The 18,900-nt window shown below is 38.3% G+C and overlaps 1 protein-coding gene across 4 annotated transcripts in view; it reads right to left on the minus strand.

The window, feature by feature from the left end:
* The window catches only part of myo15aa (myosin XVAa), a 126,790-nt gene that overhangs the window by 82,714 nt on the left and 25,176 nt on the right, over positions 1–18,900 (minus strand). For all 4 annotated transcript variants that reach the window (XM_062049883.1, XM_062049880.1, XM_062049882.1 and 1 more), the window contains 7 exons: positions 18,674–18,764; positions 13,072–13,175; positions 12,942–13,005; positions 11,623–11,736; positions 11,383–11,544; positions 5,230–5,343; positions 629–687 (listed from right to left, as the gene is read on the minus strand). In XM_062049883.1, the coding sequence (XP_061905867.1) occupies positions 629–687; positions 5,230–5,343; positions 11,383–11,544; positions 11,623–11,736; positions 12,942–13,005; positions 13,072–13,175; positions 18,674–18,764 (708 nt within the window). The remainder of the gene's footprint in view (positions 1–628; positions 688–5,229; positions 5,344–11,382; positions 11,545–11,622; positions 11,737–12,941; positions 13,006–13,071; positions 13,176–18,673; positions 18,765–18,900) is intronic.

The following is an 18,900-nucleotide window of genomic DNA, read 5'->3' on the forward strand; positions in this document are numbered from 1 at the left end:
TTTCCCATGTGTACTCTTTTTGCTTGTATCTTTTGTCCCCAAGTAAACTCTGTGCTTTACCTTGAATGGGTTGGAATGTGGGAGTATAGCATACTCCCTTTTTACCTTATCAGTATTAGAACAATGAGGCTGTATTCCTTTCTGGGCAGGGTGGGGGCTGTTTTCGTATTCAATAAGTTGTCTCTTTCCGTTTGGCTTTCAGACCGCTTCTAGATGCCGCTATTAACGGACTGTAGGACTGGTCTCCTAAAACTTTAGTGAAACTTGATAATATTCCTATTCTGTCTTGATGGTCCTTCTTACTCAACATATATGTCATCTGATAGAACGTGCGATTGACAAGTGACTTTAATTCCCTGAGAGGAAGACTGGTCAGATGCAACAATTTATATATATACATATTTAGTATATATATATATATATATATATATATATATATATATATATATATATATATATATATATATATATATATATAATAAATCATTGAGGCAAACTACGCCCTTTGTTGTCTGTGCCGTCTTCTTCCCCCGTCACAACACAACACTGAGCCTAGTTTTAGTTTACGAATGACTTGTAAACAAAGTTTTCAAGTGACGTAAGAAAAAACAATACGTGCTGATATCACCTGGCATCGACAGCGCTGTCCACAGTCAGCGGCGTGTAAATCGTGTCCCTCATTGTCTCCTGTGCAGAAGACAAAAGGCTTGAATGACGGTAAAGTCACTTATGCACACAATTGTCAAAAAAAAGTGAGTACAATCAACAATATTAGTATTCAAGTAAGTTTTCCCTCAAAAATGGGAGGATTTTTGGGACCTGTAATCCAAATGAAACAGTAAATTGAGATAAGAAAAAATATGTATTAAATCATTTTAGTGACATTTGATCAGCACAAAAAAGGACAGGTTACACCTTTTTGTTAGTTAGATTCGTTATTATTTTCTGAGAGGCAAAAGGTGGGGCGGGGAAATCTGTAGCAAAACTGCACCAAAACACAAAGAGCCAATGGACTAAGATCCACATAGCACACGCTAAACAGTGTATGCAATCTTTCAAATAGAGTGTACCGTAGGCGGCGATCTACATTTCTGCCAGTGGGTGCTCGGACGGGCGGTAAATCTGACGCTACTTTTCTGAGGTCATGTCTACACTAAGCCGGATAACCCCTTAAACAAATAATTATTTAGCCAAAGCCCCGTTTCAGCCACACTAAACCAGCGTTTAAGATCCCCCTCCTCGATCAATTTTTTACACGGGTAAGTGCGCCGTGTATTTCTTGAATCTCCGGCTCTTAGCTTTGTATGGACTCATTGATCGTTTACAAACTGAGTTCGGAGAGGAAGTGACGCCAGAAAGAACGCGCCACAGCCAGCTTCATAATAAAGCGGTTTCGTAACTCGGAGCTAAGCACTGGATAGATGAAGGCGAGTCATCCAGACATTCCCGTGTTTCTCCTTCTTCTACATGTACAGACGCTTGAGGAAATCACACATGAATACCTTAATAGGAAGCCATTGCAGCTATTTGGGATACAACACTTCTCAGACGGCAAGAGAACTTTCCAATGTCCGGGTCAGCTGTGATTCTACTTAGCAAAAAACTTTGTCCATTTGTCGAAGGAGAGACAACGAGAATGCGGGCTCCCGTGGATGTGATAAAAAAGGTAGCGTGTGCTTTGTATTACCTGGACGACGAGGGAAGACTACGGAAAACAGCGAATGCTTTTGGACTGGCAAAGCAGACTGTATCAGTTATTGTCCGCCATGTACGTCGCGGACTCAACGTCTAGGTCCAGAGTATATAAATTTACCAAAAAGGAATGGCCAATGAAGGTGAAGGCAAAAGAGTGAGGAGAGTCCTGACCAGATGTCTAGAACCCGAGATGTTCTTTCCAAGCATCCCCAACATTACCTGGTGAACCCCGTAAAGTCCAACCAAGACGTTACAAACATTACTTTTACTCGCTAGTATTAGCTTATAGCTAAAGATTGACATAACTTTGTTTTGCTAAAAAAATGGATGCTATTCATTGAATTAAAGAAAGAAATCATCAAAAACATGACGTGGTCAAGGAATTTGAGCTCATCACTGCCGGTCTGCACCATACTGAAGCAGAAAAAATTTAAAATAATATCTAAACATTTATATCTCATCACTTAAAACTAGAGATGTCCGATAATATCGGACTGCTGATATTATCGGCCGATAAATGCTTTAAAATGTAATATCGGAAATTATTGGTATCGGTTTCAAAAAGTAAAATGTATTACTTTTTAAAACGCCGCTGTGTACACCGACGTAGCCAATAAACTTTAAAGGCACTGCCTTTGCGTGCTGGCCCAGTCACATAACATCTACGGCTTTACACACACACAAGTGAATGCAATACATACTTGGTCAACAGCCATACAGGTCACACTGAGGGTAACCGCATAAACACCTTTAACACAGTTACAAATATGCGCCACACTGTGAACCCACACCAAACAAGAATGACAAACACATTTCGGGAGAACATCCGCACCGTAACACAACATAAACACAACAGAACAAATACCCAGAACCCCTCACAGCACTAACTCTTTCGGGACGCTACAATGTACACCCCCCCTACCGCCTACCCCCCCCTCCCCCACCACCTCAACCCCGCCCACCTCAACCTCCTCATGCTCTCTCAGGGAGAGCATGTCCCAAATTCCAAGCTGCTGTTTTGAGGCATGTTAAAAAAATAATGCACTTTGTGACTTTAATAATAAATATGGCAGTGCCATGTTGGCATTTTTTTCCATAACTTGAGTTGATTTATTTTGGAAAACCTTGTTACATTGTTTAATGCATCCAGCGGGGCATCACAACAAAATTAGGCATAATAATGTGTTAATTCCACGACTGTATGTATGGGTATCGGTTGATATCGGAATCGGTAATAAAGAGTTGGACATTATCGGAATATCGGCAAAAAAGCCATTATCATACATCTCTACTTGAAACCTTAAATTTCGGAACATTTATCAAAGAAAATATGGAAAAGCTGCTGACGGTGTGTTTGACGGAGCAGCAGCTGGAAGAAGATACAGTAGAAGTCCCCTCTCCAAGGCAAATGCTGTACATTATTATTACATGACTTAATAAAACTAGTGTTGTTTTTTTGTACTACATTCTATTGTATTGTTTTTATACAAAATTTGTGATTTTTTTTTTTTTTTTTAAAGCATGGTACATGTTAAAAATGTGCTGTTTTTGTGGGGCCAAGCACCGATTAAATGGATTTCAATGGGCGACATTGAGTGTTTGGAGGTCTGAGCTCTGTCACAGAAGCAGTAAGTTGAGGTACCACTGTGGTTAACATCCATAAATAACCCTTCATTGTTTCAAATTCTGCTCAGTACATTGCGTTTTTCCATCCAATTTGCACAAACAATAGTTTTTAGTGACTATTTGAAATTGAATGAATGAAATGAGTTTATTTCGGTCATATAATCAACCATCAGTTTAACAGCACAGATTATACATATTTAACAATCATACACAATTACACACAAAAAAAAAAGATAAAGAATGACCGAAAAAGGAACAAGCTGAAGCCAAGGCTTATATTTGCATATCCTACACATTTACTGAAAATAATATTACTTGGAACATCAACGTTCAAAAAAATCAATGGGATGAAAGTAATCGTTGCTATATTTTATAATTTTCTATTATTTCACCTTTCAAGGCTTTCTTAAACCTAAACAAAGAACTACATGTCTTCAACTCATCACTAAACTTGTTCCACCATTTAACTCCTAAAACTGAAATACATTTGTATTTTATATTCCTTCTTACTTTACCGATTTCAAAAATCAATATCCAACGTAAATTATAGTTTTCTCCTCTTAATTTCAATAATCTAAGAATACAAGCTGGAAGGCTGTTGTTTTTTACTCCAAACATAATTTCCATTGTTTTTAAAAACACAATACCTGATCATTTTAACACATTAGAACTTATAAATAATGGATTGGTATGTTTTGATTGATTGATTGATTGATTGATTGAGACTTTTATTAGTAGGTTGCACAGTGAAGTACATATTCCGTACAATTGACCACTAAATGGTAACACCCCAATAAGTTTTTCAACTTGTTTAAGTCGGGGTCCACTTAAATTGATTCATGATACAGATATATACTATCATCATAATACAGTCATCACACAAGATAATCACAATTAATTATTTACATTATTTACAATCAGGGGTGTGGAGGGGGGGGGTGTGGGGGGGTAGGATATGGACATCAAGTAGTGGACATAGAGAGAGAGAGAGAGAGAGAGAGAGAGAGAGAGAGAAAGAGAGAGAGAGAGAGAGAGAGAGAGAGAGTTCATAGTAGCACACTTTGTGTATTATTCTAATAACCCTTTTTTGGAGTTTAATTATTGGGTCTATGTTTGTTTTATAAACATTTCCCCAAACTTCAACACAACATGTTAAATATGGAAAAATAAAAGAATAATATAACACATGCAGACATTTCTTATTCAGCATGTGTCTTACTTTATAAAGAATAGCAATGGATTTGGATATTTTTCCCTTTATATATTCAATATGCGGTTTCCAACATAATTTATGATCAATTATTATTCCCAATAATTTAGTTTCATATACTCCACTTGATTTAATTTAAATTTTGCTTCACATTTTGTCTTTGCACCACTAAACACCATACATTTTATTTTCTTATCATTTAATGATAACTTATTAATATCAAACCATTTTTTTTAGCTGAAGCAACTCAACCTTCAATTCAGTGGGTTTTCTATTTATTTATATATAAGCATGCAAATTAACAGCCAGAATTACAAACAGGTAAACAGTTTGTACAGCGGGTAAACAGTTTGTCCCACTAACTGGATCCAAGCTGCATTCCAGTAAATAGCTCCCAGTGTACACGCATTTACTGTCATGTGACTGTGTGTGTGTAAGCGATAGGTCCGCCTCATCAATGGTGATTTGTAGTTACATAACCAGTAGTTAACATGCAGTGCTTTAGTTACAAGCCACTGGCCAAGGAGGTCAGGGAAATAATGCATGAATGAATAAGGTAAGAGTGAGAGGTCAGGGGTCAAATGAGAAGGTAGAGGAGCTAAACAAAGCAACATCGAGGCGGACGTGCAGGTGCAAGGGTGAAGATGATGAAAATACTACTCATCACGTGTTTAAAGAATGCAAGTTCCAGTACTGACCGTGACTTTGTAGGTGATGGCTTTCTGAAGGCCTTCTGGAGAGATCTGCAGCAGCTCTGCGACCACTCGGATCTCCTGAGCGCTCACCACTGTCGCCACCTCCTGGCCGTCATGCTGTAGTGCGCAGTCAAATCATTAGGGAGACCTGCGCAATCTCCAAAAGCCCTGAGCTGAGGTGGCGGCTCTCAACTTTTTAATATTACTTAGATTTGATTTAGTAAGTTGAAGTTTTTGAAAACCTCCTGGAGTTGATTTAGTCATAAATGAGACTGCAAGATCACTAAATATGCATCGATGTATTTCCTTTTACATGTATGGTATACAGGGCCGGCCCCTGGCATAAACATTCTATACGGTTGTTCAGGGCCACAACCACAAGGGGGAGCCACGAAAAGTCACTTCAGGAGCTGCTCATCAACGTGCTCTGCAGGTGTTTGTTCTGCTGTGATGAATTGCCTCATCAATACAATCATACTTTGCTAAAATTATATTCAGTGGTTTTAGTTTTAGTTTATATATATATATACACTACCGTTCAAAAGTTTGGGGTCACATTGAAATGTCCTTATTTTTGAAGGAAAAGCACTGTACTTTTCAATGAAGATAACTTTAAACTAGTGTTAACTTGAAAGAAATACACTCTATACAAAAGACAACTTTATATATATATATATATATATATATATATATATATATATATATATATATATATATATATATATATATATATATACACTACCGTTCAAAAGTTTGGGGTCACCCAAACAATTTTGTGGAATAGCCTTCATTTCTAAGAACAAGAATAGACTGTCGAGTTTCAGTTGAAAGTTCTCTTTTTCTGGCCGTTTTGAGCGTTTAATTGACCCCACAAATGTGATGCTCCAGAAACTCAATCTGCTCAAAGGAAGGTCAGTTTTGTAGCTTCTGTAACGAGCTAAACTGTTTTCAGATGTGTGAACATGATTGCACAAGGGTTTTCTAATCATCAATTAGCCTTCTGAGCCAATGAGCAAACACATTGTACCATTAGAACACTGGAGTGATAGTTTCTGGAAATGGGCCTCTATACACCTATGTAGATATTGCACCAAAACCCAGACATTTGCAGCTAGAATAGTCATTTACCACGTTAGCAATGTAAAGAGTGTATTTCTTTAAAGTTAAGACTAGTTTAAAGTTATCTTCATTGAAAAGTACAGTGCTTTTCCTTCAAAAATAAGGACATTTCAATGTGACCCCAAACTTTTGAACGGTAGTGTATATATATATACATATACATACATATATTATATATATTTATATAGTTATATATTGTATATATTATATACAAATACCTGTATAATATTATATAATATATCAGTATATATTATATCCTTTCTATCCTTTGTAACTGAGCTACTGTGTGGAACAATTTCCCCCGTGGATCAATAAAGTGTGACTAAGTCAAAGTCTAGCCATTGATCAAGAACTTGATGGTCACGCTGTCAGAGCTACAGCGAAGTATAGGAGCGAGGAGAACCTTCCAGAAGGACAACCATCTCAGTAACAATCCACCAATCAGGCCTGTATGGCAGAGTAACCAGACAGAAGCCAGTCCTTTGTCAAAGTTTGCCAAAATGCAACTGAAAAACTCTCGGACCGAGTGGCCCAGCCAGAGACTAGACTTAAATCCGATTGGACATCTCTGGAGAGATCTGAAACTAGCTTCTGCTTACTTTTTCAAATAATTTCAATTTGCTTCCAATCCAACCTGATGGAGCTTGAGAGGTGCTGGAAAGAAGAATGGGCGAAACTGCCTAAAGTTAAGTTAAGTTAAAGTTAAAGTACCAATGATTGTCACACACACACCAGGTGTGGTGAAATTTGTCCTCTGCATTTGACCCATCACCCTTGTTCACCCCCTGGGAGGTGAGGGGAGCAGTGAGCAGCAGCGGTGGCCGCGCCCGGGAGTCATTTTTGGTGATTTAACCCCCAATTCCACCCCTTGATGCTGAATGCCAAGCAGGGAGGTAATGGCTCCCATTTTTATAGTCTTTGGTATGACTCGGCCGGGGTTTGAACTCACAACCTACCCATCTCAGGGCGGACACTCTAACCGCTAGGCCACTGAGTAGTAAAGTAGTAGTAGTAAAGATAGGTGTGTCAAGCTTGCGTCATCGTATTCGGAAAGACTTGATGCTGTCCTTGCCTCCAAGTTTTGCGCAAAGGCTGTGAATACTTATGTACACGGTTTTTTTTTTTAACTTTTAATAGATTTCAAAAAGCTAAACAAAAAAAAAAGTTTTTACATTGTCCTTATGGGGAATTGTGTGTAGAATTTTGAGGACAAACATGAATTTATTCCATTTCAAATACGGCTGTAACATAACTAAAGCTCGGTTGGTAGAGTGGTCGTGCCAGCAACTTGAGGGTTCCAGGTTCGATCCCCGCTTCCGCCATCCTAGTCACTGCCGTTGTGTCCTTGGGCAAGACACTTTACCCACCTGCTCCCAGTGCCACCCACACTGGTTTAAATGTAACTTAGATATTGGGTTTCACTATGTAGAAGTAGGGGTGTAACGGTACGTGTATTTGTGTTGAACCGTTTCGGTACGGGGGTTTCGGTTCGGTTCGGAGGTGTACCGAACGAGTTTCCACACGAACATATTAAGTAGCCGCCTCCGCTTCCTTCTGCCTCTGTCTCTGTCAGTCCTCTACACCAGTGGTTCTCAACCTTTTTTCAGTGATGTACCCCCTGTGAACATTTTATTAATTCAAGTACCCCCTAATCAGAGCAGAGCATTTTTGGTTGAAAAAAAGAGATAAAGAAGTAAAATACAGTACTATGTCATCAGTTTCTGATTTATTAAATTGTATAACAGTGCAAAATATTGCTCATTTAATGTGGTCTTTCTTGAACTATTTGGAAAAAAAGATATAAAAATAACTAAAACCTTGTTGAAAAATAAACAAGTGATTCAATTATAAATAAATATTTCTACACATAGAAGTAATCATCAACTTAAAGTGCCCTCTTTGGGGATTGTAATAGAGATCCATCTGGATTCATGACCTTAATTCTAAACATTTCTTCACAAAAAAAGAAATCTTTAACATCAATATTTATGGAACATGTCCACAAAAAATCTAGCTGTCAACACTGAATATTGCATTGTTGCATTGTAATGAATGGAATAGCCTACTTGATTTGATGTTCAGTTTATGAACTTACATTCATATTTTGTTGAAGTAGTATTCAATAAATATATTTATAAAGGATTTTTGAATTGTTGCTATTTTTAGAATATTTTCAAAAAATCTCACGTACCCCTTGGCATACCTTCAAGTACCCCCAGGGTTACGCGTACCCCCATTTGAGAACCACTGCTCTACACAGCACCCAGCATTGTCCCACCCACACAACCATCTGATTGGTTACAAACAGAGCGGTAACAGCCAATCAGCAGTGCGTATTCAGAGCGCATGTAGTCAGTGCTTCGCGTTTAGCAGGTAAGCATCAGGCAGCGGACTCTCCCCAAATGATAATAAACACCTCCCAGTCAACTACTAGTAACATCACTATGAGCCCGTTGACCTTCTAGAAATATAAACGGCAGTTCAGCTCGCTCGCAGTCCTGGCTTGAGGTGAAGGCTAATTCGCTTTTAGCGTAACGTTAGCTCATTTTGCGGTGTGTGTGTGTGTGTTACGGACAGCAAAGCCCTGTCTGTCTGTTATTTCACTTTACCTTTTTCTGTGTTGATTGAGCTGTGTTGAAGCAGCAAAAAAGGACATTATGTTAAATGAAGAGTTTCTGTCTCAGATAGTTGATATAATAATGTAAGTGCATCATTAAGCCTACATGAACTCCATGGTGTTCAGGGATGAATAGTCTCCCCTATTGCTATTGTACCATTTTTTCAGCTATAGTTACATTAATCATTAGTAATGGAGCAGCCTAGTTTTGAATGGCAGGGTCCCTGCTATCACATGTTGATAAAAATATAACATTTACATAATAAATCAACTACAGGCTTCCCAAATGCAGGCATGTGATTTGACCACAATGAAAAAGACTGAAAAAACTTCCGGGGGTCTGGGGGACGAAGGCCCCCAGCCAGGTCCTGGTTTTTCACCAATTTAACATGCTAAAATTAACAAAGACAGCACCATTTGAAGAAAATATTTTAGTGTTTAAAGACATGAAAACATCATTAATACAACATACATAACCCAATTATCCTACTGAATCACTGTGTATGGTTCCGTCCCAACAGTATTGTCATTAATATTTACATCTTGTGTTCATTTCACATCCACAGGTGTCACATTGATCAGTGTTATTATCTACAGTTTATTTACAGTATTACCACATTACTTCAGTTCATGTAATGTAAACATTTAATTCTTTTCGCCAAAATAGGATATACATTTATGAAAATAATTAAACATGTTTAGTATTGTTTACTCATATTTGAAAATAGGAAATAATAATAATGTGAGGACACTGACATATTGCATGAAACAAGTGTGAAAATATTTACCTTCAAGATTGTTACACCACTGACAATAGTTTCAACAGACTACATAAGAACTTCATATTACAAAATAGTATTATATGCAAATTTATTTCAAATAAATTGTTAACTGGAATCAATAATGCGACTCTTTGAATTTGTGTAATTTCATAATATATTTTCACGTGGCTTTTTATTTTTAGAAAAACCCATTTATATTTCGCAAAGCAATAATTGGTTAATATTTAAAACAAACATGCGTATTTCGCAAGCAAATATTTTTTAGCTTACCTCATTAACAACCCTGTCTGCAAGTGAAGTGGGTGGATCTTTCCTCTCGATGTCTACGGCAGTTGTCGATGTAAACAAAAGATGAAGTCCGTAAGGTTTGCTCACTTTCGGTTGACATCCAAAAGTACCAGCTAGTGAAAAGTTTGTTTTCCTTGCTTCAAGTTGTTTCATATGTTTTTGGCGTTTCGCATGTACTTCCAAAGCCTTGAAACCTTGTGATCCATAGTCAATATTATCATGACACCGAGTGCACAAAACCTTTCCGGGACCATCGATTTTCCGAATAAAATCACAGAACAAAGTGGTAACTTCCTTCTTCCCAACAGTATCAGTGATTTCCCTTTCCATCCAGTCCCATCGAAACTTATTTTTGACATGTTTATCAATTTATTTTACTCGTAAAGCGTCCTTTCTCTCGAGAACCGACATCGTTTACATATGGAAAATGGCGCTAATAACCATTATGAATGATGACGTTATTAACGTCATCATTCATAACAGATGTCCTGATTGGTCACAAGGAACATATCGACCAATCAACTACGGCGTAATATAAACTACGTCTCGAATCTTGATTTAGGGTCGGAAAAAAAAACGGAAAAACGGGAGATAATTTTTTTTTTCTTCCCGAGATTAAAAAAGACGGAATTCCGACTTTAGACGGAAAAATCACATGCCTGAATAATGTAAGTGCATCATTAAGCCTACATGAACTCCATGGTGTTCAGGGATGAATAGTCTCCTATTGCTATTGTACTATTTTTTCAGCTATAGTTACATTAATCATTAGTAATGCAGCAGCCTAGTTTTGAATGGCAGGGTCCCTGCTATCACATGTTGATAAAAATATAACATTTACATAATAAAAATCAACTACAAGCTTCCCAAATGCTGTAATAAATCAAGCATGATGAGTTGACTTGAAACTGTTTAATGTTGCACTTTTTTTATGTAGAAGAAAAGTTTTGTCCTTTTACTTAATCTGAGCAACAACTTGAGGCAGTTTAATGTTGATTAACGTGGGCAGAATTATTATAGTGTTCCCAATATTAAAAGGATAAAGCCATTGTTTACACATTTGGTAAATAAATAACCCAAAAATGTATATTTTGTTGTTTTCTTACTGTACCGAAAATGAACCGAACCGTGACCTCTAAACCGAGGTACGTTACACCCCATGTAAAAGTGCTTTGAGTCACTAGAGAAAAACACTATATAAATATAATTCATTTCACTTCACTAATGTGGAAAAAGTAAAGCGCTGTTGCACAGCAGCATGTCTGTCACATGAGTAATATTCAACCAAATGTTTCAGGACAGAAAAAGCCTGGCCTGGTCACATGATAATCATGTCCATGGAAGCCCTACCTGATACTTCTGGAAGTAGACATTGCCCAGGTGCAATATGGAAGACAGAACTCTTAAGATGGCCGACTGGTCGTCCGGGCTGAAGTGAAGGATCTCCATGGCGGCAAGCAAACGCTGGAAGTCCTCAGCATCGTCCTTTCCTGTTATCCTACAATCCCCTCCCTACGGCGTCAGCAAGGAAAGAGCAAGCAGGTAATGATTGACATAGTCCGAAAAAGGGCTCTCGATGTTGCCGTCCACCTGGTTGAGGTAATAGTAAGTCTCAGCCTCCTGGAGGTAGAAGGTCTGCTTCTGCTGTGATGGCAGACCTGCTAGCATCTCGTAGAATATATGATAGTTCCTCTCATCTTTGGCCTGAAAGGGAAAAAATGAACTTCTTCAACAGGGTCTAAAACAGGGGTCACCAACCTTTTCGAAACCAAGAGCTACTTCTTGGGTAGTGATTAATGCGAAGGGCTACCAGTTTGATACACACTTAAATAAATTGCCAGAAATAGCCAATTTGCTCGATTTACCTTTAACTCTATGTTATTATTAATAATTAATGATATTTACACTTAATTGAACGGTTTAAAAGAGGAGAAAACACGAAAAAAATTATAATTAAATTTTGAAACATAGTTTATCTTCAATTTCGACTCTTTAAAATTCAAAATTCAACCGAAAAAAAGAAGAGAAAAACTAGCTAATTCAGATCTTTTTGAAAAAATTAAAAAAATTATTTATGGAACATCATTAGTAATTTTTCCTGATTAAGATTAATTTTAGAATTTGATGACATATTTTAAATAGGTTAAAATCCAATCTACACTTTGTTAGAATATATAACAAATTGGACCAAGCTATATATTTCTAACAAAGACAAATCATTATTTCTTCTAAATTTTCCAGAACAAAACATTTAAAAGAAATTCAAAAGACTTTGAAATAAGATTTAAATTTGATTCTACAGATTTTCTAGATTTGCCAGAATAATTTTTTTTGAAATTTAATCATAATAAGTTTGAAGAAATATTTCACAAATATTCTTCGTCGAAAAAACAGAAGCTAAAATGAAAAATTTAATTAAAATGTATTTATTATTCTTTACAATAAAAACAATAAATTTACTTGAACATTGATTTAAATTGTCAGGAAAGAAGAGGAAGGAATTTAAAAGGTAAAAAGGTATATGTGTTTAAAAATCCTAAAATAATTTTTAAGGTTGTATTTTTTCTCTAAAATTGTCTTTCTGAAAGTTATAAGAAGCAAAGTAAAAAAAATAATGAATTTATTTAAACAAGTGAAGACCAAGTCTTTAAAATATTTTCTTGGATTTTCAAATTCTATTTGAGTTTTGTCTCTCTTAGAATTAAAAATGTCAGGCAAAGCGAGACCAGCTTGCTAGTAAATAAATAAAATTTAAAAAATAGAGGCAGCTCACTGCTAAGTGCTGCTATTTGAGCTATTTTTAGAACAGGCCAGCGGGCTACTCATCTGGTCCTTACGGGCTACCTGGTGCCCGCGGGCACCGTGTTGGTGACCCCTGATCTAAAAGGACATGGTCATGATTGCGTCACCTGAAAGACAATGCGAGACTTTTCCAGAAGATACTGAGAAGTTATGGCACCATGGATCCCACCACTAGGCAGAGGAGAGGACGTGAGCTCCAAGTTGCTACAAGACTTTTGCAGTAAGCGTCATACTCACTCCTCCACAAAGACTTCCATGTATTTCCCGAAGCGGCTGGAATTATCGTTACGTACAGTTTTGGCATTTCCAAAAGATTCCAGCAGAGGAGCGGCCTCAAGTATCTAGTGGCCATTAAACACACAACACATCAAGCCATTGGTGACAAAGACAAGGAAAATGCAGCATTTGAACTAAGCCACTTTTTCAGAGAGGACCCATTTCATTGTTCTTGACTTATAAATGTTGTGTTAAACTACACTATGTTGCCAAAAGTATTTGGCCACCTGCCTTGACTCACATAGGAACTTGAAGTGCCATCCCATTCCTAACCCATAGGGTTCAATATGATGTGGGTCCACATTTTGCAGCTATTACAGCTTCAACTCTTCTGGGAAGGCTGTCCACAAGGTTGCCGAGTGTGTTTATTAGGAATTTTCCACCATTCTTCCAAAAGCGCATTGGTGAGGTCACACACTGAGAAGGCCTGGCTCTCAGTCTCCGTTCTAATTCATCCCAAAGGTGTTCTATCGGGTTCAGGTCAGGACTCTGTGCAGGCCAGTCAAGTTCATCCACACCAGACTCTGTCATGGACCTTGCTTTGTGCACTGGTGCACAGTCATGTTGGAAGAGGAAGGGGCCCGCTCCAAACTGTTCCCACAAGGTTGGGAGCATGGAATTGTCCAAAATATTTTGGTATCCTGGAGCATTCAAAGTTCCTTTTACTGGAACTAAGGGGCCAAGCCCAACTCCTGAAAACAACCAAACACCATAATTCCTCCTCCACCAAATTTCACACTCGGCACAATGCAGTCCGAAATGTAGCGTTCTCCTGGCAACCTCCAAACCCAGACTGGTCCATCAGATTGCCAGATGGAAAAGTGTGACTCATCAGTCCAGAGAAGGCGTCTCCACTGCTCTAGAGTCCAGTGGCGACGTGCTTTACACCACCGCATACCACGCTTTGCATTGGACTTGGTGATGTATGGCTTAGATGCAGCTGCTCGGCCATGGAAACCCAGTCCATGAAGCTCTCTGCGTACTGTACGTGGGCTAATTGGAAGGTCACATGAAGTTTGGAGCTCTGTAGCAACTGACTGTGCAGAAAGTCTTTGCACTATGCTGACCTCTCTGTCAGTTTACATGGCCTACCACTTGGTGGCTGAGTTGCTGTTGTTCCCAAACTCTTCACTTTTCTAATAATAAAGTTGACTTCGGAATATTTAGGAGCGAGGAAATTTCAGGACTGGATTTGTTCCATGCTGGAAATCACTGAGAGCGGCCCATTCTTTCACAAATGTTTGTAGAAACAGTCTCCATGCCTAAGTGCTTGATTTGATACACCTGTGGCCAGGCCAAGTGATTAGGACACCTGGTTCTCATCATTTGGATGGCTGGCCAAATACTTTAGGCAATATAGTGTATGTCAAATATCATGAGCTTCATGCATTTTGGATGCCTCGGCTCACCGGGTTTTGCAGTCTAGCTACATTGTGACATGTCAGCAAGGTGGATGTACTTATTTGGACATGAAGTGAAGCTCTCAGCCATAACAACACACAGACATGCGACATGCAGGGACACACATGGTCTTTATGTGGCCAATGAGCCGGTGTACCTAATGTTGTGACCGGGTGACTATATATATATGACAGGGGTGCCCACACTTCTTCTGCAGGCCAGCTACTTTTCTATGTACCAAGTGGAGGGGATCATTCATATATATAATTTATATTGATTTATTTATGAAAGAGAGGTTAACAAGTTAAAGGTGTTTAATGATAATACAAGCATGTTTAACATTCCTATCAAAACAAGAATATAAGTTGGTGTGATTGTGATGACTTCAATCAATCATCAATCAATCAATCAATGTTTATTTATATAGCCCTAAATCACAGTGTCTCAAAGGGCTGCACAAGCCACAACGACATCCTCGGTACAGAGCCCACATTGATAGGAATCAGACAGTAGTGATGATAACCTCCACATTTTCAAATGGAGGAGAAAAAAAAGTCCTCCTTTCTGTCCAATACCACATGAAAGTGGTTGCTTAATGTTTGTCCAGCTTCCATACTCCTTTTTATACACTTTACAAGAAACATATTGGCGGCAAACTCCGTAACGTGCGAGCTTTCTGAGACACTTATTTTGTTAGCGCCGGCAGGATGGAGCAGCGCTTTTATTGTGAAGACAGGAACTGTGCGGTCGGTCTTTAGGTTTTTGACGGCATGTATGGCGCGAGAGTTTGTTGAAATAAAAAGTGTTTCTGGCCTTCCTGTCGGTCATTTTTTCTTAATAATGATCTGGCAGTAGCCAGCGTCATCTCACAAGACCCTCGGGTGTCGTGAATGTCAATCAAGTGACCAAAGTCACGTCTTGGTGAAAATTGACGATCACTCATTTTTAGGTCTATTATTTTTTTTATACCTGGCTGGCGATGGACTGACACACCCTCCGCCATCGACTGACACACCCTCCACCATCAACCGCTAGCTCGCCATCGACCTAATGTGCACCCCTGGTCTATACAGTCGTGGTCAAAAGTGTACATACACTTTTAAAGAACATCATGTCATGGCTGTCTTGAGTTTCCAATCATTTCTACAACTCTAATTTTTTTGTGATAGAGTGATTGGAGCACATACTGACCACAGAACTTTCCTCCAGAAGGTCTTATCTTTGTCCATGAGATGTCAGATGAAACAAAAATGGAGCTGTTTGGCCACAATACCCAGCAATATGTTTGGAGGAGAAAAGGTGAGGTCTTTAATCCCAGGAACACCACACCTACAGTCAAGCAGGGTGGTGGTAGTATTATGCTCTGGGCCTGTTTTGCTGCCAATGGAACTGCTGCTTTACAGAGAGTAAATGGGACAATGAAAAAGGAGTATTACCTCCAAATTCTTCAGGACAAGCTAAAATCATCAGCCCGGAGGTTGGGTCTTGGGCGCAGTTGGGTGTTCCAACAGGACAATGACCCCAAACACACGTAAAAAGTGGTAAAGGAATGGCTAAAATCAGGCCGAAATGAAGGTTTTAGAATGGCCTTCCCAAAGTCCTGACTTAAATGTGTGGACAATGCTGAAGAAACAAGTCCATGTCAGAAAAACCAACACATTTAGCTGAACTGCACCGATTTTGTCAAGAGGAGTGGTCAAAAATTCCAGCAGAAGCTTGTGGATGGCTACCAAAAGCGCCTTATTGCAGGTAAACTTGCCAAGGGACATGTAAGCAAATATTAACATTGCTGTATGTATACTTTTGACCCTCACATTTTCAGTAGAGCCATAATAAATTCATAAAAGAAGCAAACTTCATGAATGTTTTTTGTGAGCAACAAGTATGTGCTCCAATCACTACATCACAAATAAATAAGAGTTGTAGAAATGATTGGAAACTCAAGACAGCCATGACATGATGTTCTTTACAAGTCTATGTAAACTTTTGACCACGACTGTATACAATGTTTATGAAGTTTATTTTTAACCGTGTTTGGAAAAAAATAGCGGTGGCAAATTAAAGATGTATAATCCAACAGTGTGCAATTTTAAAAGATAAATGATGATACTTTTGGAGGGGGGCATGGTTTCAGTTACAATCTGGGAACGAATTGAACCTCTTACAGAAAAACCTCAAAAAACGGGTTATAAAAGTGACCGTCGAGCAAAATTTACAGCAAAACATATCCAATATAAATTATCACGACCACAAGGAAGAGTTTTAAATGTAGACTAGATGAGGCAATTCCTAAAGGAATTGTGTGTGAATGCTCCAATACTGAAGCTGAAGTGAAATGCTGACAGAATGTAGTATGAATGTAAGAATAGTTTGAATGTTGAGGAGTAAGAATTTCCAGGAAAACCGGAATTTGGTTTGGAACTTGGGAAAGTGTTAGTTTGAATGTCCAGGATGAGTGGAATGTGTTGAATAGATTGAAAATTGTGGGGATTGTGGAAGTTTGAAAAATGGACAATTCCTTTTTGAATGGGGAACATGAAAAAAAAAAGGAATTATGGGAAATCCTGGAACTTTTTTAGAATTCTTGAAGTAGAGCACACAATTCCCAAACAAGTTGAATATTTAGAAGTTGGAACAGTTTGAATCAAATGAAAAATGTGAGAGTTGTGGAACTTTGAAGAGTGTTGCATTGATTTGTGAATTTCCCAAAAATGTGTGAATTTCGGGAAAAGCGGGATTTTTTTTTGAAAACGGTAAGAAAATAATTTTTGAATGGTCTGAATGAGTTGAAATGGTTGGTGTTGGAATTGTTCAAATCGGTCGAGAAATGTTGAAGTAGTAACATGTTGAATTGAAAAATGGAATTACAGAATTCCAGGAATTTCGGGAAAACCGGGGAATTTTTTAGGTTAAAAAAACAACTTTGTTTTTTGTTCTGATTAAGAGGAATGTTTTGACGGTGGAACGGTTGAAATGCGTTGAAAAATGTGGAAGGAGTAGTCACCAGAAAAAAGGGTGGAAATAGGGCTTTGGAAAAACAGGAATTCTAGAAAATCCTGAAACTTTTTTGAACTTGGAAAAAGAGGAAGTTTGAATTTCCAGGATGGTGAAATGTGTTGAAGGTGGAATGGTTTGGATAGGTTGAAAAATGTGGAAGGAGTAGTCGCCAGAAAAAAAAGAGTGGAAATAGGGCTTTGGAAAAACAGGAATTCTTGAAAATCCTGGAATTTTTTGAAGTTGGAAAAAGAGTAGTTTGAATTTCCAGGATGGGGAAATGTGTTGAAGGTGGAATGGTTTGAATAGATTGAAAAATGTGGGAGGAGTAGTCACCAGAAAAAAGGGTGGGAATAAGGCTTAGGAAAAACAGGAATTCTTGAAAATCCTGGAATTTTTTGAAGTTGGAAGAAGAGTAGTTGGAATTTCCAGGATGGGGAAATGTGTTGAAGGTGGAATGGTTTGAATAGGTTGAAAAATGTGGAAATGGTGGAAGTTTGAAAAATAGCCAATTCATTTTGAATGGGAAAAATGTCCCAGAAAACCTGGAATTCTGGGAAATCTGGGAATTTTGGGAATTCGTCAAGGGAAATCCCGCCATTCCCGAATAGGCTGAACAGTTTGAAGTTGGAACGGTTTGAATAGGGTGAAAAATGTGGAAGGTAGAGCGGTCCTGATTAAGAGGAATGTTTTGAAGATGGAACGGTTGAAATGCGTTGAAAAATGTGGAATTCTGGAAAATCCTGGAATTTTTTTTAAGTTGGAAAAGAGGAAGTTTGAATTTCCACAATGTTGGAATATGTTGAAAATGTGGAAATTTGAAAAATGGCCAATTCATTTTGAATGGGAAAAAGGTCCAAGAAAAAATGCAAATCTGGAAGTTTTTGGAATTTGTCAAGGGAAAGCCCGCGATTCCTGAATAGGTTGCTTTGGAGCATTCACACAATGATATATGTGTGTAGATGCATGATGCCACACCACAGCAAAACACACTGACTGCTACTGTAAAGGTAAAGATGAGTTTGATGATGTAAACAGCAAAGGAAGTGCACTACCTCAATCTGCACCCGCGGGAGGCCAGGAACAAACAAAGGGAGTTAGTCATGGTGAACTTCAGCATGTGTGTCATAGTGTGTTGCTTACCTGTGTGTCATAGTGTGTTGCTTACCTGTTGGGAAAGATTGCATGTTTGATGTAAAGCTACCAGGTAGTGAAGAACTAGTTTGGTGGCCTCTGTTTTCCCGGAACCGCTCTCCCCACTGAAAAAGAGTAAACATTACATACATTATAATACACCATTGAGCATGAATTCGGTGTTCAAAACTCATGCAATTTTGAAAGTTTGAGACGTTTCATAGGAATATATGACAATTACTGTGTTATTGCAATGGGAAA

Source organism: Entelurus aequoreus, linkage group LG06 (genome assembly GCF_033978785.1).
Source record: "Entelurus aequoreus isolate RoL-2023_Sb linkage group LG06, RoL_Eaeq_v1.1, whole genome shotgun sequence".
Taxonomy (NCBI): Eukaryota; Metazoa; Chordata; class Actinopteri; order Syngnathiformes; family Syngnathidae; genus Entelurus; species Entelurus aequoreus.